Source organism: Palaemon carinicauda, chromosome 22 (genome assembly GCF_036898095.1).
Source record: "Palaemon carinicauda isolate YSFRI2023 chromosome 22, ASM3689809v2, whole genome shotgun sequence".
Taxonomy (NCBI): Eukaryota; Metazoa; Arthropoda; class Malacostraca; order Decapoda; family Palaemonidae; genus Palaemon; species Palaemon carinicauda.
This window is the reverse complement of record NC_090746.1, coordinates 2,346,561-2,371,746: the sequence shown is the minus strand read 5'-3', so window position 1 is coordinate 2,371,746 and position 25,186 is coordinate 2,346,561. Positions and strand designations below refer to the sequence as shown.

Here is a 25,186-nt window from a genome sequence, read left to right as displayed (position 1 = left end):
TTTGTCAGAGAGAGAGAGAGAGAGAGAGAGAGAGAGAGAGAGAGAGAGAGAGAGAGAGAGAGAGAGAGAGAGAGAGAGAGAGAGAGAGAGAGAGAGAGAGAGAGAGAGAGAATTTCATGTGCTTTAGTTTCGTTAGATCGCGCGTGCGCGAGAGAATGTGTGTGTATGTGCGTTTGTGTGTGCGTGTTTTGTGTGTCCGCGGTGCGCGCTGAAGAAAAAGGGTAATTAGCGAATGATTGTTTGAAGTTGGAAAGATTGTTGGTATAATTGAGGTTGTTTGTTTACCTTTTTAGCTAGGATAGGGTGGTGATGAATGTCTTGGGCGAAAGCATTGGATCTCGAACGATAGAAGGAGTCGGTTCTGCATTTTTTTGTTCTTCGGAAGCCGGCTGATTAGTGTTTTTTATGTTCTGAGTAAGTACTGTTTTTATTCATTTTTGTTAGGCGCGTTCGTGAATGATAGAAAGTTTGTTTATCTTTGATTATAGTGCGATAGTTGTTAGTTAGGAGTGTTCATAAGTGTTTTTTTATTTTTTGGCAGGCCGCGATTCCTCCTTTGGAGAGATTTAATTGATTTGAATGACGATCTTTAGTTGCTGACCTGGCCTGTAATCGATTATACTTAGACTGCTCTTGTGGATTGACCGACTGTAGATGACCTGGATTGTGTTCAAGAACCGGATTTGATTGTGCTTTTGTATTTCGATTGACGATGATGATGATGCTGATGAGGATAACGCGCACAACCCAAACCAACTAAAACATATGCGTACTAATATTTAACAGTGATAAGGTTGCTGCAGAGTTGTGGTTTTGGGCTTTTAATGACTGTTGGCCCTTGTGTGGACAAAGTGGTCCACACATAAACAAATATTGGTTTTGGGTGTGTTAATTTTAAGTTGTTAAGGTTTTTTTTATTTGAATGGTGTTACGGTTTATATTTAATATTGTTTATGATTCGTGATAAGTGTTTTTTTGGTTTATGATTGCGTTTACTTTTAAGAATATAGTGTTAAGGTTATGTTTTGTTTTCATTTTCCTTCTGTCCAAGAGTCCAGTTTGAAGTAGAGTCAGGGGAAAGTTTGTATTGTGGGATATTGAGAAAGTAGGAGTGATCAAGGGTGTGGGGGGGTTGTGTTTGTTTACATCCCGCCACACCGCTGTAGCGGCTCATCCCTTATTGGCGAAGGAATTATCTAAATGGAAGACGACCTGTGAATAGTGGTTTTCACACGCCCTATTTTTATACACGACGCCCTAAGGGTGCTCGCGTGAGGGTAGTAACCTCTGCATTCCATGCTTTAACTTTCTCTGGTATATTTGGAAGTTACAGTATTTATATCAGAAAAGTGACAAGAAGGACCTTTTCACCGGGCGTCACAGGTCGACCCAGAAAAGGTCTATGAAATATGAACCTCTTCTACAGCAAACAATGGGAGCTATGATGATAATCTTTGTCTTCATGAACACCCAAGAGCTTGACAAACTACCTAATGCCATTGAACAACAAAAAGGTGTGCAATTTTATTCCATCCCAAGCATGAAGCATTGTATTTGTCTTCAAAACTGCTGTGATGTTTATGTAAGAAGTCTCACAGGCTTTGCTACATTCCAACAATTGGCTGTTTATAGTCCCAAAAATTTCAGCTAATTAATCCATCTTTTCTGTGAGTGGTACCTCTAAAATGATCATTTCAGCTAATTAATACATCTTTTCTGTGTGGCACCACTGAAATGATCAGTGGAAGAACAAGGCTCCCACAAGCCATTGAAGCCTATACAGCAATGCTTGGTGTCTTCATGATTGTTATAATTCTTATTCTCCTAACTTGAATAGTAATCAAGGCTACTTCAAATTAATAGGTCAAAATGAAAAATCATCACTCAATAATCATAAGAGCATATTCACTACTATCATCACCATACTAATTACATCACTAGATTTTATCACAACATAATGAGAGTCGAACAAAGGTGTTTGATCTAAAATTTCACAAATGAAATAGAATCATATCATAACAGGTAAGGCAACTTCAGATAAATAGGTTTGGTTAATAGCAAAAAATTATGGTATTAAAGAATTTGACACATTTTAACCTAAAACTAACCTTCTGCATTATACTCTGCTGCTTTCCTTGTGTAGTCTTCAGCTAATATCTTTGCCTGACTTTCTGCTCTTTTACATTCCTTCATTAGCCTATACAGGATATTGATACTACGTTCTGTTTTCTCATATGGGGGAATTCTTTCTTCTCCATATATTTCCCGGAGCCACTGGACCACCTAAAATTACCAAGTTTTAGACAGTTCTTTTAAATCATTCTGCATAAATGTTATTTTATAACATACTGCTAGTACTGTATATACATCCAATTATTGCTAAATGTGTATCTAAAGGATACGTACAGTATGATGTTTAAAACTTTTAAATAACTATTTTTACTGTTTCCTTCAAAATTCAAATCAAAGTAAAATAAAAGTATGACTATGGTAAATTGATTGATTTAAAGTTTTCTGGCATCCTGACATCTAAGGTCATTGATGCTGATATCATTTATTATATATAAAGAATAAAAGAATATTCAATTAAAACCATAAAAGTTAAGATGTCATTATAAAAGTTAAATAGTTTTCAGAAGACCTGCTTCTGAAATAAATCTAAAAATGCCGCTTGCATAGTAGGACACATAAGGTCCAAGAACCTTGCCAAGGATAAACCTGCCATCCTCACCTCGAGTCTCAAACAGATATCTATTTCTTAAGTTGCTATAATTGGGGCATTCAGTCAACAAAGGCACCAAACAGTCGTCGCAATACGGTTGGTATTGGCCATTTTGCAGAAACTTGTGTATTAATAAACTAAAAAAAGCGTATGGTAAAATTCTTTGAGAGGCCTCAAAAATTTTTTTACCAGGAAATAAATTACTAATAATATATCAAATTTATTTTTAGAAATTTGTTACAGTACTAAATACACTGCTGCATACATAAGTGGCAAAGTATTTATAACTACAACAGAATCCCAGTGATATTTATGACATTTATCCCTCATCATCCATGGGAAAAGTAGTCAAGATCAAACCTGATTTTATAAGTTCCTTTTATGATACAGTGGTACTTTATTGACTATTTGGCCTTGCATAGTATACCATACACAGCACTAAAGGTTCTTTCTTAGTCCCCACCAGCAAAGCTCTGCCATTTTTTACCTTAAAGCTTAAGCTGTGTGCATGTTATCTGCTCTTTTTGTATCTCTTCCCTATTAACCATATAAATTTCTTAAATTTATCTTGTTCAATTAGTATTCAAAAATAAGTACTTAAGGAGGTTAAATAAGTCTAAAATATGTGACTCGGGGGTTTAACTAAAGTACTTAACAGTAATGGTAAATCACCTTCTGACAATCAAAATACTGTACTGGGAACTGGATTCCATATTTGTAGGATATTGCAACTATTGTTTTACTTAGTAAGTCTTTTATCATCAATAATGCAGTAGTTAAAGCATTTTCCATGCAGCTCTTTTGTATAGCATGTCACTATGATTTTATTCTTAAACATAACAACACCACGTTCAAAATAAAAATGACAACCATTATATTCCTCAAACATTGCTCAAATGAAAAATTTGGAGATTGTGTACAGGATCCAAGATGATGATTTCCCGAGGGGATGATGAAGAAAAGACATTCCTTTTCATTCACTCAGACTAAAACCTAGGTAACTAATACTCTCAACCTTCTGCTACTTGTTCAAAAGGGAGCTTGAGGTACTAAACCAGCTATTGTACAGCTACCACAGGACCGACAGGAAACTTATCAAGGCTCCTGTGTGTCATGTCTTGCAGGTAGTGGGCTGTGGACGTAGTTTGGCATTTCCACACGCCCACTTGCAATACCTGCGTCACAGAGTAGTTCTTTTGAAGGCCAGAGACGCAGCTACACCCGGCATCGTGGGCTCTGGGATGACGTGCTGGAGGAGGATCGGGATTCAGGGCAAGGTCAATGACCTTGTGAATCCATGTGGAGATTGTGTTCTTCGTGACCCTTCTCTGGTTTCTACCCATGTTGACAAACAGTGAAGGCAATCTGGGCCGAGCTGCTGCTGTTCTCTTGAGGTAGCACCTCAAACATCTTACTGAGTATATTAACAGATGATTTGGATCGTCAGTTACAAAGCGGAGACTCATTATCCGGAAGGAATCAAATCTAGGATGCGAAACATCCGGATTCTGAGTCTTGGCAACAAACTCAGGGACGAAGCTGAAGCTTACCCGCCATGGGCGACATCATACGACAGACCATGAAGTTCACTAACTCGTTTGGCTGAGGCCAAGGCGAGCAGGAACACCGTCTTCCAAGTTAGGCGGCAATCTGTTGCCAGCCATAATGGTTCGTACGGGGATCCTTCAAACTCGAACCACATTCCATGGGGGAGGTCTCACTTCTGACTAAGAACAGTAAGTTCATGATTTCGTATGAAGGGGGGGATTTATAGCGATGAGGAAATGCTCATTCCTTTCAAATTAAAGGCGAAACTCAAGGCTGAGCGATAGCCATCAACCGCTGAAACCAAAAGATGCATTTCTTCCCTCAATACACAAGGAATTTTGCTATTGCTGGAATAGTGGTATTGAGTGGATTGAGACCCCTTCCATGGCACCAATCACAGAAGACGTTCCACTTTGCTTGGTAGAGTGAAGATAATGACTTTCGCAGCCATCCAGACATCCTTTTTGCGACTTGTTGCAAAAGACCTCTCCAAGTGAGGAGATGCTGGGTAGTCTCCACGCGTGAAGGCGTAGCAAAGCTACTGCCATGTGGTAAATGTTGACATGTGGTTGTCTGAGAAGATTGTGTTGTGGAGGAAGTCTACTTAGCAGCAAGAGAGCTCCAGCCTCCAGATGCCTTTTCACAAGAAAAAGTCAACTGAAGAAGCCTAGAGACCTGTTGAGGACCTCCTGGAGAGGGCCCTTGTCCAACATGGTCTGGACTTTGACCCAAAGGGCCTACCCCTTTGCTGATCCCATCGCAAAGGAGTTCACAAGCTGTCTTCTCTTTGGAGGGGCTGGAGGTCTGTAGGGCTGCAATGTCAAGGCTCTATGAAGGAGGGAGTCCTGGTTGGACTTCCCCCTCCAGAACTTATGGTACCTCCTCTGGTTGACACCCAAAGGTGGGAAAAGTTTGGCGAACGATCATAAACAGTATGACACAGTAGTCTGCATGCTGAGAGGCGATCTTACATCGAGCAGAACTCAACCCGCTGGACCAGGGCAGAGCTGCACTGGACTTTGGAGGCTTTTGGGTGCCCAAAACACGGTCTGGGACCTTGTCTTTGCCTTCTTGTAGGGCCGTCTTTGGATCTGGTAACCCATTAAGGGCCCTCATGATGGTCAAAGCCTGCTAAAAGGCATGTTCTGACTCCCTCTGGTCACTGCTGTCTGAAGCTGTGCTGGCAACAATATCGTTGTCATCCACCGCCAAGATCTCGCCTCGGGGTGGGTCGCGGTCGTTAACGGGAAGGCTAACTCGGCTCCTGACGACCTCCGTGGGTCTCTGAGTCCTGAAAGAGGACTCAGGCACTATCTTAGCATCCTTTGATTCCATTTTCAGGAGAAACAGAGATTCCAAGACAGAAGGTCTAAGTCTAGCAACCTTCTTGGCAAGGGGAGGACTGGGAACTGAAGGCGAAACAGCGTTCTCTTCCCAGGGTTTTTCTGTCAGTGACGGGAGAGGAGAGTCCAAAACTGACTCTTCCCTGTGAGAGCCTCTTGAGTCAGCGAGTGAGACATTGGTGGGCACAGGCGATGATGGCTCCACAGGGGGAACCACTACCCTTGGAGCTCTGACCGCAGCCAGTTTGATCCTTGATGAAGGAAGCTTGTCTGGAGTTCCCCTCTTCCTCTTCAGGGGAGAAGCAGTCGTGGTCCGTCGTCCTGGATCGGTTTGAAATGGGGGAAGTCCCCAGGGAAACCACGGGGGCTTCCGCCGGCCGAGAAGGGAACATAGGGACGAAGGCCTGTGTCACAGCTCTGACCAAGGCCTAAACCCCTGAAAACTTGCCCCCTTCCTCCTTCCCCGGCGGTCGCGCTGTTATGCGTTTGTGGGAAGGGGAATGGGACGATGATGAACGATCGTTGACCACCTGACCTTTTCTAGCAGCTACAACCAAAACCATTAGAAGCTGCAGTTGGCGATCCTTGCTTGCATGAGGATGTACACTCACCTTAGTGATCATATGCTGCGTGAGTGACAGCCGCTGACGCGTTGGGGTCGGGGATGGTCGAGAAACCTCCTGCTCTATACGCGTTTCTGATCGATGACGTGAAGCCTAGTGAATCGATGATTGTTGATAGGGAGAGGTCAGCATCGACGAGCAATACTGCAAAAAATGCGGGTTCGACCGCTACCACTAAGCGAGAGGCAGGGCGGTGTGTCAACGACTCCTGAGGAGGCGATTCACGAATCACTGGAAGTGAAGGCTGAGCGATTCACACATTGGTGAGCGAATGTGTTCCGATGGAGAACGACATGTTAGATTGAAAACGCTCCAAGCAACAGCCGAAAGCTTGTTGAGCGATGAGTGGGCGATTCACAAGACGGTGATGGTCGACGCGATGCGTGAAAATGCTGTGGAGAACGCTGTCGGGTAGGTGATGAGTAGACGATTTCCGAGTTAGTAGCTGAGCAGGTGACTCTCGAGCTCCCAGCGATTCTCGCGTAGCAGACAATTTACGAGAAGCTGAACATATAGGTGGTTCACAAGTTGTCGGTTGTCCACAATGACCGGGGGATTTATGAGCTGATGGAAGCCTTCTGCGATTCACACTCTACTGGTCGATGGTGAGCCTGTCGAGCAGGTGAGCGTTGAGCAGATGCCTGGTGTGACGGAGAACGTAGCCAACGAACTGTTGAAAGGTACATCGGAGGAATGTGGCACTCGTGAGGAGACAAATACTCGGGAAGAAAACGTAGACGATCCCTTGCAGGGGATGAACGAGTCACTGTTGAGACGAAGTCAAAGACGGAAGCAATGGTCGGTAACCAAAGGAGTAAGGCTTGACAGTTTCCTCCGAAGAGGAAGACTGCGGTGGCGAGAGATGTCTCTTAGCATTGGAAGCAGAAAAACCCTAAAGGCGTATAGGACGATGGACACGGCGAGGTCTTCTGCCACCGACACGACGATGGACAACGAGAATAGGATCAGCAAGCCGACCATCAACAGGCCTCCGAAGAGGAATCTCTCTTGGACTTTGTTCCTGCCACCGAAGGACGAATGTCAGGGGAAGGAGTGCAGACATTGGTGGCAGCGGCCAATGAAGTAGAAGAACGCAGACACAGGATGCGCTCGCAGAGCAGCAGAAGCAGAAAGATCTCTGAAAGGACTCCAAAGAGGTGTCTCTATGGGTGGTCTCTCTCGTGAACGAGAAAGGTGATCACCCGCAGGAGAAACAGCAGAGAAGATGAAGGGATGTTCTGCTTCGGAAGGAAAACACAGCCCAAAACCTGGGGAGGAACATTCTCCCTTGGAACGGAATGTAGTCCAACCCCTAGAGGCGAACCTCCGGGCAGTGCTCTTTGCTTCCCATCAACAAACCTTGTTCAGGTTGAAAGTCTACATCGAGCGTGACCTGAGAAAACGTACCTGGAACTAGTTCCTTGAGGTTAGCGCTTGGATCAGGAACTGCCACAGGCACGAGAATAAGAACGTGATGGTGCAGTGACAGCAGATTCCCCAGATATGAAGGCTATCATAGCCGAACGAAGAACAGCATCGCTAACTGAGGAAAAATAAAGCAAATTATGTAACAAAAACTCCCTTGGGAGGTGCACCTAGTCCACAGACGAGAAAGGTGTCCACCGAGAGAACAGACACAAATTAAGGACTGCACAATCCCTTCCAAAGACGACATCGACAGAAGGAGAGCGGCAGGATAAAAAACTGTAATAAAACAAGAATTACAATTAATTAATTCAACTGAACAAAATAACTACTCGGGAGAACCACTCAACCCTCCTACGGGAACAGGGTTCCCCGTGGAGACGAAGCTGAAAAGTTAAATTACAAGTTACAATTTCACTTAATTAATGAAAAAAACCATTAGGATGCACGACCTGCCCCACCAACAGGAAAGGTGTTATCCCCGAGGAGTACTCTGCCGGCCGCCCACGAGTGAGTGGCGAAGACCTTCAGAAAGAGCAAGACCGAAGTCAAGCTCCGAAAGGACAGCACTCCCTTCCCCCAGTAGATTCCTCTAAGAACACATAGAGAGGAGTATTCAAACGATGACGGTTCCCCTGCGGCAGCGGGAGAAAGGTCAGAAGGGAAGGTTCTCCGTCCATGAGAACCATCTGTACCACGCTGTCACACACAGCACATACATTGAAAAGAACACTTACAACATATATATAAAAACATTAAGAATGTTTTCATATACTGTATATTGAAGAAAAACATAAGTTAAAAAGACAAAAATTAATGGCAGTCCAAAACAGGCGAAGAGGAAAAGCAGTAACAACCACTCTCCATCCGGGCCAAGGGCAAAGTGAAGCTCAGTCACAGGTTTATGAGTGAAGGGTGTAGCTAGCTAACCCCCTACTTCTCGCTAACTAGCGGATGGGTTGTTAACCCTTGCTAAATTCTAATGGCACGTCCTTTCAGCTTCGCTGAAAATAATACCCCTATAAATAGCGTTGGTTTGTATTCCAGTTACGGAACAACTTTCAATGTAATTCCACATTCCTTTGCTTTTCATGCTATTGGGAAGAAACCTAACTTGTCACCTTGAAACAGAGTTAGTTCAGGGAAGGTGATGCAAGGAAATGTCTTCAAATAAAGAAAAAGAAACCTAGAGAGAAAAACAAAACTTTCTCACACCCTTAAGGTAAAATATTGGATACAACATTAAAAAACCAAAGAAAAGGTTAATGATCTTTAATAAGGGAAAAGCTGAAATAAATAGATATCATATGAGTAGATGAAAAGCATGTGAAAAAAAATAGAATTCGAATAATAAAATTTAATGTTTTTAAATATGTAACTTCCCTGGTAGTTACATATATATAGCTTACTCCCGCCGATTCGTCACGCGCATGGCAGAAATTCAAAATTCGCGGCAATCGCCGACAGGTGAGCAGGTGGTAATACCTGTGTGCCCTCTAACCAGGTACCTGGAACCATTCCCATAAGTCCTCAGAAATTCCCTGCCGTCGTTCCAGCAACACGTCAGAAATTAGCTACGTTGTGGGTTTGCTTTGTCTACAAATTTGGTGAAGTACCCATTATTTGATTTCTTGTTGATGGCTTTCGCTGATTTTTGGATTTTCCCTTTTGACTTTTCACTCGATTAAGATAGACTTTGTTGGTTTTTCGACCTTCCAAAGGCTACGCTTGATCCCCACTCAATATGTAAGAGTTGCAGAGGGCATGAGTGTTCTTTTAATGACAGATGCAATGAATGTGATACTTTATCTGATAGAGAGTGGAAAGAGTATGATCGCTATGTTAAGCGATTGGAGGACAGACTTAGGAGAGCTAGATCGTCAAGTGTTCTTTCTAATAGGTCTTCGCATAGTTATGACCCTTCTAATTTGCATGAAACTAATATTCCTGATCCTAATCCTAGGGCTGTAATACCAGACCCCCCTACGGTGTCAAAGGTAAGTGAGCCTTCTTTGAAGGATGTTATGGCTGCAATATTGGCCTTGGGAGTGAAAGTGCAATCCCTTACTTTGGATAAGGAAGTGATGTGAGGGGCAATGCGTGGTTTACAACGCAAGTTCGGGGATAGTGATAGTGCAGTGGAGGGTGCGTCTGTTCGTGTCTGTCATGCTCCTAGCCCTGGACCTCTTCCATGCTCCCCAACCCCTGGGAGAAGGAAAGTCAACAGGCTAAGGGAGGTGAGAGATGTTGAACAGCAAACAGACATCCCCTCGAGCGATCCTGTTGACGCATCCCAGGACGCTCCCCCTCGCCGCAGGAAAGGCGAGATGAGGAAGTGTTCGTCTTCGTCAGAGGACGCAAGACATGAACGCAGTTAGCGTCAACCTCTTCTTTCGAGACCTCTCAAGAGACATAGGGCCTCTGTTAAGTTCCAGCAACCATCGTGCAGCAATTAGAGCTTGCCGGAAATCACCCGGTCGGAGGAAAAAGACGTGTCCGCGCCTAAGCAGTTGTGTAGGCCGCACAGTTCGTCGGAGGAAGAAGATATGCACTTTACATCGGTTCACGCTTCTCCCCCTCCCCCGGATTGGGAGATGTCGCAAGGGACTTCTCCTCCTCTTGGCCAGAAGACCCCAGCAAAGGTTTCCGAAACATTAGACGCTCCCTTGCAGCGATCGGAGCGCAGTTCAGGAAACGACAGAAATCGTAACGCTCCCTCGCAGCAGACTGGACGCATGCAGGACGCGCCGCAAGCAACAGGTCTTTCAGAGCTTCAACGGTCAATTATGTCCCTGTTTGATGTTTATAAGTCGCAAACAGAAGAAGCACGCAAGAAGGAACCTAAGGACATCAACAGGCCTAGGAAAGGAATAAGATCGGAGCGAGGCGCGAACAGCCAGCAAGAAACTGCAGCGCTCATCGACGCTCCCTCGCAACGATCTGGACGCGTTATGGGAGGCGGCAAGGATCTTGACGCTCCCTCGCAGCATGCTGGACGCATGCGAGCAAGACGTTTCCCCGCAGCATGCTGGACGCATAGTTGACGCTCCCTCGCGGCATGCTGGACGCATAGTTGACGCTCCCTTGCGGCATACTGGACGTATGTGAGCAGGACGTTCCCCCGCAGCAAGCTGGACGCATGCGAACAGGACGTTCCCCCGCTGCATGACTCTCCCTCGCTACATGCTGGACGCTTGCAGGACGCACGCAAGCATGACGCTTCCTCGCAGCATTCTGGACACATGCATGATGTTTCATCGCAGCATGCTGGACGCATGCAGGACGAGAATAGACAAGATGGGGCGTGTGTTTCTCCCACTCATTCTGCATCGAAGATTGCTAACCCTTTAGAGGAGATCTCAAGAGGGGGAAACGCAGGAAACACTTCATGCAGCAGATCTTAAGAGATTACTGGCAGTTCTAGCGGACTTATATCCGGAGGACTTTACTCAGGCTGTATCTCGAAGCCCGCTCTCGCAGTTTTTGAAAGGTAGACCCCAGAAACCTTCCTCGTTAAAGAAAACTGTGCTAGCCAGATCGGTCAAGAGAGCTTTCTTGACTCTGAACGAGTGGATTCTCAAGAGAAAGGATCAAGGAAAGACTGCCTTTTCCTTTCCCCCACAAGACTGGCCTCCAGATCCAGTGTGTGGTATGAGACTGGGGAGGTTCTCGGTTTGTGAGTTCCTGCCTCCTTCCAGGGGGACTTCTCCAGACTCGTTGAAGCCTCATGTAGATCAGCCATGACTAAGGCTAAGGTGATGTGGTCCATGTCAGAGATGAATCACTTGCTGATGGGCATCTTCAGAACAATCGAGGTCTTCAGCCTGATGGACTGGACTCTCGGAGCCCTCGCAGTCTCAGACGAAAAGAACAAGACGCATATGCACCTTATTGCCTGTCTCGATAAAGCCATGAGGGATGGGACCGTCGAACTCTCCGCCCTTTTCACAGCAGGAGTTATTAAGAAGAGATCTATGCTGTGTTCTTTCCTGTCGTCAGGATTGACTTTTGCTCAGAAATCAGAGCTATTGTATGCTTCTTTAAGTAATCATCTCTTCCCTTCTGATGTAGTGAAGGACTTGTCGGCAGCTCTTGTGCAACAAGCGACGCAAGACCTTATTACCAGGACTGCCAAGAAAGTCCTCCTGGTTAGCTTTTTAGCCAGAAAGCAGAAGGAAGCTCCTCCCACGCGCCAGCCCTTTCGTGGGAGGGCCCTTTCGAGAGGAAATCAGAGAATTGCTGCTGGAGGACCTCGTAAATTTACAAAGCAGCAACCAAAAACAAGAAAGTGACCCCTACAACCTCCAGACACAAGTGGGAGCCAGGTTATCCCACTATTGGCAAGAGTGGAGCCAAAGGGGAGCGGACGACAGGACAGTCGATGTCTTGAAGGAAGGTTACAAGATCCCCTTCCTAAGAAGGCCTCCTCTTTCGTCAGAGCCCTTAGAGTTGACAGCGACACACTCGGCGAACAAGGCAGCAGCTCTTCAAGAGCAGGTTAACCAGATGCTGTCAAAAGCAGCGATAGAAGTAGTAGAGGACCCCTCTTTGGAGGGATTTTACAACAGACTTTTTCTAGTTCCAAAGAACTCGGGGGGTTGGAGACCCGTTCTGGACGTAAGCCCTCTGAACAAGTTTGTTAGCAAAGTAAAGTTTGCTATGGAGACATCTGAACAGTCCTAGCAGGCACCAGACAAGGAGACTGGATGGTGTCGATAGATCTGCAGGACGCGTATTTTCATGTCCCAATTCACCCAAACTACAGAAAATTTCTGAGATTCGTTTACCACGCAACTACTTATCAGTTCAAAGCACTTTGTTTTGGACTGAGCACGGCTCCCTACCTTTTCACTCGAGTGGTTTCCAACGTGGCTCGCTGGCTACATCTAAAAGGGGTACGGATATCAATGTACCTGGACGACTGGCTAATCAGAGCCAGGTCGCAAGAAAAGTGTCTGGAGGATCTACAAGTTACAATGTCCATGATGCAACAGCTAGGTCTGGTTGTAAATCTGCCCAAATCACAACTGACACCTTCACAAAACATCATCTACCTGGGGATGAGGATTCAATCAGTGGTTTTTCGGACTTTTCCAGCCCCGAAACACATTCTAGAATGCCTAAGAAAGGTGAAGCACTTCCTAGACAGAAGGACCTGCTCGGTGAGAGAATGGATGAGTCTGCTGGGTACCCTCTCCTCGATCGAATAATTCGTATCCCTGGGAAGACTTCATTTACGTCCACTACAATTCCATCTATCAAGATATAGGACAAGAGACCAAGGCCTAGAGACATGGATTCCGATTCCTCTGGGGATCCGGAATCAGTTGAGTTGGTGGGACGATCCCAACAAACTCCTAGAAGGCCTTGAACTTCAACAGAAGAACCCCAACCTAGTGTTGTATTCAGACGCATCAGACATGAGGTGGGGTGCAACACTGGAGAAGGGTGAGATCTCGGGTCTGTGGAAAGATTATCAGAAGGAATGGCATATAAACATCAAGGAACTAGTGGCCACTCATCTAGCACTAATGCACTTCCAGAAGGAAGTCCAGGGCAAGTTAGTTCAGGTCAATGCAGACAACACCACAGCGTTGCCCTACATCAGGAAACAGGTAGGCACTCGTTCAGATTCCCTTTACGAGGCAGCGAAAGATCTCCTACTGTGGGCAAAAGCAGGAATATAATCCTGATAACACACTTCATAGAGGGGGAGAAGAACGTCAGGACGGATCTTCTCAGCAGAGGAAGACAAGTTCTCACAACAGTGGACCCTACATCACGAGGTGTGCAGCAGCCTTTGGATTCTGTGGGGAGAACCCTCAATAGACCTCTTCGCGACCTAGAAAACAAAGAAGTTACCAGTTTATTGCTCTCCAGTCCCAGACCAGGAAGCAGTGGCAGTGGACACCTTTCTCATGGAGTGGGAAGGACTAGACATGTACGCTTTTCCCCCATTCAAGATCCTGGACAGAGTCTTGAAAAAGTTCAGAGAGTCGAACAACGCCCGCATGACCCTGATAGCTCCGTTTTGGCCCATGAGACCTTCGATTGCAGAAGAGATGGAGTGGCTGGTAGATACCTCCAGAGTGTTACCATATCGGAACGATCTACTCAGACAGCCACACATAGAGAGGTACCATCAAAATCTCCTCGCTCTCAATCTAACTGCATTTCGACTATCGAAAAGCTGGCAAGAGCGAAGGGCTTTTTGAGGGAAGCTGCAAGAGCTATCGCGAGAGCTAGGAGGACGTCCACAATTAAGGTATACCAATCTAAGTGGGACGTGTTTAGAGAATGGTGCAGGATTAGCAACTTTTCCTTTTCCAGTACCTCTCTAACCCAAATGGCAGATTTTCTGTTGCATTTACGAACGAAAGAAAAGTTGACAGTATCGACCATCAAGGGATACCGCAGCATGCTAGCCTCCGTCTTCCGTCACAGACATATTGACATGTCAGGAGATAAGGATCTCTCAGACCTCATTAGATCTTTTGAGACTGCAAAGAGGAAGGACAACCCAACCCACTCTTGGAATCTGGTGATCAATCTATTCAGAAAAAGTCTTTTAATTCTTTCATTCTACCTTGTTTCGAGTATTGTTCTCCTGTCTGGTGTTCAGCTGCTGATTCCCATCTTAATTTGTTGGACAGAAACTTACGGTCTATTAAATTTCTTATTCCTGATCTAGATATTAATCTTTGGCACCGTCGTTCAATTAGTTCATTATGCATGTTGCATAAGATTTTTCATAACTCTGACCATCATTTACATTCAGACCTCCCTGGACAATTCTATCCTGTTCGTAATACTAGGCAGGGAGTTAATTTTAATAGCCAGGCCTTCTCCATCATGAGGCGCAATACTACACAGTATTCTAGAAGTTTTATTCCAGCTGTTACCAAGTTGTTGAATGATCTTCTTAATCGGGTAGTTGAATCAGTAGAACTTAAAAAGTTCAAATTTGGAGCAAATGTTTTTATGTTGACCAGGCTGACATGAGTCTTTTTATTGTTTATATATGACATATCTATTTTTGACATTGTTAATAGTTTATACTGTATAGGACATATCTGTTTTGACGCTGTTACTGTTTTTATTATGATATATTGTTAATTTATTCTCATCATTTATTTATTTCCTTTCCTCACTGGGCTATTTTTCCCTATTGGAGCCCTTGGGCTTATAGCATCTTGCTTTTCCAACAAGGGTTGTAGGCTAGCTTGGCTAGTAATAATAATAATAATAAAATAAAAAGGAGGCTTCTAAGGGGTCTGGTCTTTCAGACCTAGCTTTGACAGTATGGTTGAACATGTAAGGGTGGATAAATCACTCCACCACCATTACCTAGCAGGCTAGCCCATCATTGAAACTCTCACGCCCCTCTCCTGCATCAAAGTGCTGGACCATCAGAGGGGCCTGAAAGTCTCAAGCTCAGAAATTTTTGGCTTGAACTTTTGAATTTACAGATGATATTGCAGTCTGCACAAGAGCTTCGGAGAAACATGTTCATGAGCTGGAGCCGCTGGAACTGGTCCCGAAGGGGAATGGACCCGGATCTACTAACAGGAGTGCTCGACTCTATTCCTTTTAGTGTGATGATGCCTGGGATCAGAGGGAACCTCAGATGCCTGGGAGTACGCAGAAATCCCCCCAAGGACCTGCAAAGTCTCTAACAGATTAGAGAACATTACCAGATCCTTCAAAGCAGGCAAGCTAGCAGAGGCCAATTTGAAGATTTTCCTCAACAGCAACTCCTTTGAGATTGCTGTACAGTATGCTCACAAGTGGGTTGTGAAGCCAGTAGTGGAAACGTGTGCTACAAGTGCGCACAACTGAGTTGGAAACACTACAGGGATGTGTGACTGGCTAGCACGCACGCTACCTCTTCAGCGAGACCATCTTTACCAAATGTGGGTATGTCAGATCTAAAAGGGGGAAGAGGGCACACAACAGGAGGCACATGAGCATGAGGCTGTTTTGCACTCTCCCTGAGCAGGTAAAGGCTGCCTAAAGGGTTGAGAGCACGCATGAGACAGGCGGGCCAGCCTGGCACTCAAGCAGATGGCGAACAATGCTTTCAACCCAACCAGGTGAGCGCAATGGTGATTGCACCAGGCGAGAGCGACTCAGCGAATCTTGCAAGACAGCCATGGCCCACTGAACAAACCATCTGCCAGCTACAAGATTGCCAACAGGATCATCCGCAAGCTCCGAAAGGCTAGTTCACACTAGCAACAATTCACGCTGGCGTTTCTGAGCTACCTGGGGTAACGAACTCCCAGACGAGGACAACCTCTCACACTTCAGATGGTGTCAACTGAATGTCCTAAAAGGATCAGTAGGATCAAACAGGTGAGAGTGGGCAAGGCTATCCCACACTGAGCTCACTCGGCATACAAACCTACCCCAAAGGGTGAGAGGGCTGGGGGAATGCTCGCCAGAGCACTAAACTATAGAGGATGAGCTGAAAGCACTCAGATCCTCTGATGGGAGAGGATCTGCTGCAATTGACAAAGGTCCAGGAAGTGAGAGATTCAGCAGAAGGGACTCCCTCCTGTAGGCTCTTGAGGGGTAAGTGTCGAAACCAACCCAGCAGGAAAAGATGAACTGTCCTGCTGCACCACACGAACCAACTCCTCTTGTATCCTGTCCTTCGATGGGAAACCCGAAAGTCCCACGGACGGCCACAGCAGGCACAAAGCATCACGTGATAAAGAATTACCAAGGGAGGAAGGTTTCACTGCCTCACTAGGGAAGATGGGAAGAACTTCTTGGCCAGAAGGTTGCATGAAAAGTAAACAGTCATCGCTCTTATTCAATCACCTGCCAGAGGAGACCAAACAAGAAGTGGCAGATGGGAGGGTACCAGGAGAGAGAGGAAGTCATAAGAATTTATTCAACTTCGAGGAAGACCCTAAAGGTAAATAATCCCCTTTAGACTTCTGCCTCCTTCTGCCATACCTCTCACAATGGGAGGATAACCAGTCCCAATATTCATTGCACGGAGACGCCTTTGTGCAGGAGTGTCCTCCGCACAAAGGGTAAAGTCGGTGAAGATCCATCCTCAACACTGACATAAGCGTGTCACAAGAGCCACCAGCTATGTCAGGACACACAAGCGAGTCGGCAACCTCAAGGTTAACCACTCACATCAGAAATGAAAAAGCAAATATTATTAAAGTCTTTAGGAAAGACAGTTCTGGGAGCTTGGAAGAGAACATCTGATCTCAACCATGGCTAAAATCAAAGTGGGGCTGTTCTGAGTGAGTGGGGGTGGGGATGTTGCTTCCCTGCTACCCACTGGTAACAACAAGACTGGTTGCTGACACATTAAAAGTTGTTAAAGAACGAGGGTTTGTATTTGTGTTGGAACAATTATACTTTTTTCATTCTTTTACTAAAGCAAGATGGTAACAATATAAGTACTATATATGATTATTTTCATTAGTGTATGGGCATTTTAGAGAAAACAAATATTAAAATTGAAATTTTTTACAATACTGTACTCACTTCACTGTGTTTTATGTCCATTATCCAAGTTTAATGACTCCCTCCTTTCCTGAAATGAGAAGATATCAATAACTAAGGGTTCATTAAAATACAAGTTAGTTCAACAAAGGTTAAATATATCTGAGGAGACTTATCTATGTAATATGCATTACCAGAGTTTTCTCACTGATGTTTAGCAGCAGCAAACAGCACAATCAGAAAATAAATATTCCTCAACAAAAAATCAAAGTGCATAAAGTATGAGACAAAAATATAATTATTGAGCACACTTAAGAGAGGCTATCAACAAAGAAAGAATCAACCATGACTTCAAAATTTTTCCAAGCAGAATTTTAGTCTTTGTAATAAAGTCTAGATCTAAGGATAGTCAAGCCTACGTCCAGCCTCATATGCAGGTTACCATATTCCATATGGCATTCTGTGTTGTACAACAGAAGCAAACTTCATATAGCAACATCAGTATTGAACTCCCTGCAACTCAAATTGTATGAGATACAGTACTGGTAATTCTCTGATTAGGTATGTCCTCATTACATTTACCTTTTATCAGTGCTATGCAGTACAGTACAGTACTGTATAAGCTTTCCCTTTCAGTTGCACATCAAAAACTATAGTTGAATGGTAGGTATAACTTTCTCTCTTATTTAACTTCAATTATAAGTTTATTTCCTTCCAAGATCATTTTCAAATGTACCAACATCCCATTTGTTAACAAAAAATTTAAATACCATTATGGAAGCCTAAGAAATAGGGAGTTAATATTGGGAGTTGAATGGAAGGACAGGATTAGAAATTAAACTACAAGAGATTACTCGCGTGTCATATGTGAATGAGATCATGACGAGCTGTAGATTGAGATGGTTTGGGCATGCCTTTTGCACTCCCCAATAGAGATTAGTTCACTAAACTTTTAACTAGGCTCCACAAGCCACAAGAAGAGTTGGAAGACCCAGGCCTACATGGCTGAGGACTATGAAGCGGGAAGTAAGAGAATATGAATGAAGAAATATTTATCTAAATTTATCTAAAAGCTCAAGATAGAGACGACAAGCGAAATTTAACCGAGCCCCTTGTGTCAATAGGCGTAGGCGGCGATGATGATGATGGAAGCCTAGGTGTCAACTTATGTTACAGTTTGGTGCTGAGTAAAATACTGAATAGCAGTTCATTTTTTCATCAGTATTTGCCATGATAAAGCTAATCAAACTCTGTGTAGATTATTTTGGAAGACCAATCAGTTAAAAAGTTTATAAATATTGACAAGTGCTTTAGAAAACTTTAGGTGATTGTTTATAGCCAAAACAATTTTCAATACAAAATTATGATGTATAGAAGTCTCCATTATTTTGTCAAAAAAATTTTCCCTGTAAATATATTCCAAATAAATATAAGAAGGATTAGCAGTACCGCCTACATTGATGTGAAAGGGAAATGAGCTCCATCAGGTATCACAAACCTTTCCATGCACCTGTGAAACACTGTACGCTATTTCATATAAATAAAATTTCTTTATATTTGCCTTGAAAGGACATAAAAACATTGATTATAAAACCAGTACCTAGGAAATAAAAAAAAAAAGTCTTCATGGAATCCACAGAGGTAGGAAGGCAATACAACTCTCTTATTCTTATTCACATGAGGTATTCAATTTCCAAATGACAAACACAACTGCCTTGAAAAGGGAGACTGCTGTTCTTTACAAAAAAAATCTTAAGGGACAAGCACTGCTACAAACCAGAGTACTGTAACAGAAATTTTCTTCACGGTGTAAATGTTCACATTTCCTCATTTAGTGACCCTCACTGCTTTCAAGATCATTTGTCCACTTATCAACTGACCTTGGATTTTAAGTAACTTCCAGAAAATGGAAAATTGCAATACCATACTCTTGTCATTAAGGACAAAATCAGATCAAGAAGTTTGTCCAAAACAGCATTCTTCTTCCTGACATTGATGTTAGCCATATTCATAACAAATATATGAAACTCTAGGACTTAAGTAGGATGCTAGAGGTATCCCAGGTCCATTTTTGATAGCTAGTGATGTTAGGAAATGTAGCAGAGACTTTCTCAAAATATGGCAAGTCATAACAATATACAGTAGTTGAAAACTAGAAAAGCACTCAGAGGTGCAGACCTCTGCCCGGCAGATCATTTCTCAACCTTTAAGGACTGATTCTGGAAGTTTTGCTCCTCCCATCCGTGACCTTGACCTTTGAATTTATCATTTCCAGCTCTTTACATAAGTTTAAAATCCAGGAAAATTTAATTTCTTTACGATTAAAATTGTGGCAGTATGGTTGATGACCGGAATTTGACATTTTGCATGACCTTGAACTCAAATATGAATCAAGTTTGAGGTCTCTGTGACAATGATGTACAAATTTATGGCCAATTACGTAAATTGGACATTTTGCTTGACCGTGACCTTGACCATTGACCCTAACCTTCCAAAATTTAATCATTTCCAGAATTTTACATAAAAGTTAATCCCTGCAAGTTTCATTACTCTACAATTAAAATTGTGGCCAGAAAGCTGTTCACAAACACACAAACAGGGGCGAAAACATAACTTCCTTCCAACTTAGTCAAGATAATGAGAGAGATATCAATGCAATAAAATATGCAAATATGAAATGACTGTAGGCTTGAAGAATTAAATGACATGAGTCTCCACATGCTTGAAGAAAGGTGATGAATTTTATAGTAAAGGCCAACTCTCAGATGTTCTCGGTCTTGAATATGGGAAAAAGAGTTGAGGACAGGAATATTTGGTCGTGGTCTTAATCATGCCCTAGTTGAAATTCTAACTATAATGCATCTTTTGATGATAAAAAGGCCAAAGAAAAATAAGAAGTCTGTTCACAACAGCTCCATCAATCATTTTATTCCAACATTAAAGTATGAAATTATCTTCATACTCAATCCTTTGTTCACAAAAGAAAAGAAGCCCCAAACACCAGTACTCCATGGAGCCCCCAGTATTCATCCACCAACACCATAAATCATGTCTCCTAAGCTTGAAACATCTACCAAGCTTGTTTTCCTCCTTATCTCACTCCAGACAGTTCTTGCTATAACAGTCAAATTCTAGCATCCAGAGGTTTTCTAAGTCACTAATGATCATCTATCCTCTTTGACTGCTCTGGTGACCTTCCTAACTATAGTAGTAACACCCGATTCCATGATTTTATAAATGAAACTTGCATTATGATTCTAAGAATAATCAGGGACAATATTACTACTTTGGAAGCAAAGAATTAATTTCAGAAAATTAAAATTATCACTTTTAACTTTGCAAAACTATCTAGAATGTTGCATAATTCTATTAGAACATATGCTCAACAATTTAACCCTCTGAACCCCTTTTGATGTATTTAAAGTCCTGATATTTCTACTCCCTTTGACTTCATTGGATAGGTTCCATGTCTAATCATGGTCATTTTTTCTTGTATTCCCACCTTTGGAAAGTTTATAAAATATGTAAAATTATACATCAGTGGAAAAGAAACTTACCTACCAATATGATTAAAAAAGTTGGTCTTATTTCTAATAGTTTTTTGTGCCGAGTTGGTAAAATGTCCCAATATACAGAATGGGGTTTTAGTGATGAATAATTTGGTAAGGCATCACCACTCAAAAAGGTGGAAATTGACTACAGTATTCAGAATAACGGTGATTTTTATGAGTTTCAAGATTAGCTGAAACCAGATTTAAAAAAAACAATTTGTATTTTTCCTAGCTATGGAGTTATTTATATGGGTTAGCTGTTATAGTTTTGTTACAACTAAATTGAAGAAATATCATGGGTCTGGTAACATTGTATGGTTGCATTATGTTCCCACTCACACTCGGTGCATCGGATCTAGCAGCTTTGCTATCACCTTGTTCTCACTTTGTTTTTGGTTGGGACTTGTGGGGTGACTGAAGCCGGAAACATAAATAAATGACTCGTGTTTGTAAGGCCAAAATACAAATCCCTTTTAAAATTTGTACGGAGTTTGTTTCCAAGCGAATAGAAACCGGCAATATTCATATGGTAGTCTTCCTTAGGAATGATGAAGTCCTGAGCTATAAAATTTTGGCTATCTGTCTGACCCTTGACCCAGTATCCTTTCATGCTCGGCTCTTATGAGAGGCCTGTACTCGGCACATGGGGATGATTGCGAACAATCATGCCCCTACAAGATGCGCGTACACACACACAGAGAGAGAGAGAGAGAGAGAGAGAGAGAGAGAGAGAGAGAGCGAGAGAGCGAGAGAGCGAGAGAGAGAGAGAGAGAGAGAGAGTAAACCAGTTGGAAAGTATGAATCGCTTACTTCATATCCATCACTACAGCAATCAACAGCTGGCATTCACTTCCAGAAAAAAAAAATAGATAAATAAATAAATAAATGGTGCTAAGATGTGTCCGTATTCATTGTGGCCAAATTCAATGCGAGGCTCTTCCGAATGGCGGTGAACTACCTCTTTAATAAATTAAACTGTCGTTCCAGCTATCTAAAGGACAAATGTTTGTATTACCATAGGAACAAATAATGTTTGTTACCCATAAAGCCCTACAGGTTAAAAGCTTTTAAATAAGGCTGAAAGGAAAATACTGTACAGTACTTGTAACAGAATAAGTAAAATCACAGTCAGTATGTGTGCAAGGATAATTGCAGAGAAAAATATAAAAAAAAACATCTCAAAATTGTATGGTGCACCATCTGTCGATAGAATCTGAAGGCAGCAGCCCGTAGAAAATTTATGGTTTAACGTACACAGAAATATCAAATTAATTGTAAAATAGCTTGAAAAGTGAATTTTTTCTTTTTTTATATATTACTAAATTCCACAAAGAAAGTTAGCAGTATAGAAAGACTTGTAACTGGAAACTAATTAGTACCATAGTTATGAAAAAATATCTGGCCAAGACATCCAACATCCTAATGTAAATGAAACTCTCTTAAGTTATTGTAAGGAAACATTTGGATTAACAAACTAGTGCTACACAATCTTGCACGGCTGCCAGGGAGGCCCTTCAGAACTGAGGTGTAACTGGGGTAAAGCACTACAGTTGAATGATGAAGTAAACATTATAAGAGGTTGGACAGGATGAAAGAAATTGGATTAATGAATTTGGGATAAAATGCCCAGCACTGGGATCTGAGGGGCTATTCAGCACATATGAGCAACAGTGGTAAAAACCTGCAGTTGCAGTATGAAGTCAAAGTTAAGAGGCTGAAGAGTAAGAATGCACACAGTATGTTGTGCGAGATGCACTGACAGCACAAACCTCCATCAGGAATTGGGAAGCATTTGACCAAGCTTAATGCTTTTCCATATTACGCAAACAATACTTGCACTTAACTGGCATTTATTCATAAGACTATATTCACATTTATTTCTAATTCTGATGGGGTTTCCCTTTACTCTTTAGATCTGAGCCTTATGGTTTTTTGTGTATATTATAAATTCAATTTTTTTTTTTTTTCTAAGAATTTTCAAAGATTCCTGAAAATTCCTGGACCAAACATAAAAATTGCTCCTCTTCCACTTATCAATTTCCTGAGATCAATAATTGAAATCTTGGACATTTTCATTGTATAGTCTTCTTCTTATACTAAAAAACTAAAGTTCTTAACAAATTCTTTTAAGGCTAGTCAACTGGCTTTCACTGGCTCTATCATATTTAGATTAGTAAACCTTGCAGATTGTGCATCGGTCACTTCTTAGTAAATTTGTCAACATGAAGGCTAACTCGGCTCCTGACCTCCTCCGTGGGTCTCAGAGTCTTGGAAAAGGACTTTGGCACTGTCTGGGATTCTTTGATTCCATGACAAATTTCTTTGTTCTTATCATATCTCTCATCGAATACTTTAGGCGAGACAGTAATTTATAAACAGCCAATTCATATATATTTATCAATCTTTGCTTAAAAGTATGGAAAGGATATTAAGATATACAGTATATATCTTACCCAAAGTTTTACCAACTTAACACAACCTACAGTGTTGTATTTGATCTGACCAATCTTTACTTTAGAAAAAAAAAATGGTAGCAGAACTTGGTGATACATCCTTGCTTAATCTAGCCATGGTTACAGTGTTCTACCTTATGGAAGAATGTATGGCCTCCCATAGATCCCCTAGATTAAAAACATGAGAGCCTCTACGAGGTAATTTCACAACTCACTCACTCACTCAAAAAAACACAACATAATAAATTATTACCTCCTTCAAACGTTGAAGGATGTTATGTTTTTAGCCCTGTTTGTATGTTTGTTTTGTGTGTGTTTGTTTGTTTTGTAAACAGCTTCCTAGTCCCAATTTTAATCTTAGAGTAATGAAACTTGCAGGGATTAAATTTTATGTAAAAAGCTGAAAAATGTTATTTTCCTTAGTAAAATAAATTTTTGAATATACTTACCCGATGATCATATAGCTGTCAGCTCTGCTGCCCGACAGAAAAAACCTACGGGCGGAATACGCCAGCGATCGCTATACAGGTGGGGGTGTACATCAACAGCGCCATCTGTCAAGTAGGTACTCAAGTACTCGATGTCAACAAAGAACCAATTTTCTCCTCTGTCCACTGCGTCTCTATTGGGGAGGAAAGGAGGGTCCTTTAATATATAATCACCGGGTAAGTATATTCAAAAATTTATTTTATTATAAAAATAACATTTTTCAATATTAAACTTACCCGATGATCATATAGCTGATTCACACCCAGGGGGGTGGGTAGAGACCAGCATTACATGTTGACATTATTATGAGCTAAGTATTCCGTATTTCATTTTAGAAGTTATTCAAAATAACAAACATAAAATAAATAAGTACCTGGTAAGGAAGTCGACTTGAACAATTACTCTGCCTTTTTAAGTACGTCTTCCTTACTGAGCCTCGCGATCCTCATAGGATGCTGAGCGACTCCTAGGAGCTGAAGTATGAAGGGTTGCAACCCATACTAAAGGTCCTCATCAAAACCTCTAATCTAGGCGCTTCTCAAGAAATGACTTTGACCACCCGCCAAATCAAGTAGGATGCGAAAGGCTTCTTAGCCTTCCGGACAACCCAAAAACAATAATAAAACATTTCAAGAGAAAGATTAAAAAGGTTATGGAATTAGGGAATTGTAGTGGTGGAGCCCTCACCACTACTGCACTCGTTGCTACGAATGGTCCCAGAGTGTAGCAGTTCTCGTAAAGAGACTGGACATTCTTAAGATAAAAGACGCGAACACTGATTTGCTTTTCCAATAGGTTGCGTCGAATATACTTTGCAGAGATCCATTTTGTTTAAAGGCCACGGAAGTTGCGACAGCTCTAACTTCGTGTGTCCTTACCTTCAGCAAAGCTTGGTCTTCCTCATTCAGATGGGAATGAGCTTCTCGTATTAACAGTCTGATAAAATAGGATAAAGAATTCTCTGACATAGGCAAAGATGGATTCTTAACTGAACACCATAAAGCTTCAGACGGGCCTCGTAAAGGTTTTTAAATAGAACTTAAGAGCTCTTACTGGACATAATACTCTTTCTAGTTCATTTCCAACCATACGATAAGTTTGGAATATCGAACGATATTGGTCAAGGCCGAGAAGGCAGCTCGTGTTTGGCTAGAAAACCAAGTTGTAGAACATGTAGCCGTTTCGGATGAGAATCCGATGTTCTTGCTGAAGGCATGAATCTCACCGACTCTTTTAGCTGTGGTTAAGCATATCAGGAAAAGAGTCTTAAAGGTGAGATCTTTCAGGGAGGCTGATTGAAGCGGTTCGAACCTGTCTGACATAAGGAATCTTAGTACCACGTCTAAATTCCAACCAGGTGTAACCAAACGACGCTCCTTCGTGGTCTCAAAAGACTTAAGGAGGTCTTGTAGATCTTTATTGTTGGAAAGATCTAAGCCTCTGTGACGGAAGACTGATGCCAACATGCTTCTGTAACCCTTGATAGTGGGAGCTGAAAGAGACCATTCTTTCCTCAGATATAAGAGAAAGTCAGCTATTTGAGTTACAGAGGTACTGGTCG

The 25,186-nt window shown here is 42.4% G+C and overlaps 1 protein-coding gene across 1 annotated transcript in view; it reads right to left on the bottom strand.

Moving 5' to 3' along the window:
• The window catches only part of LOC137616275 (HAUS augmin-like complex subunit 1), a 192,126-nt gene that overhangs the window by 124,095 nt on the left and 42,845 nt on the right, over positions 1-25,186 (bottom strand). Inside the window, exons 2-3 of the mRNA XM_068345901.1 lie at positions 17,175-17,223; positions 2,109-2,283 (exon numbers count right to left, since the gene is read on the bottom strand). Of these exons, the coding sequence (XP_068202002.1) occupies positions 2,109-2,283; positions 17,175-17,195 (196 nt within the window). The 5' untranslated portion in view covers positions 17,196-17,223. The remainder of the gene's footprint in view (positions 1-2,108; positions 2,284-17,174; positions 17,224-25,186) is intronic.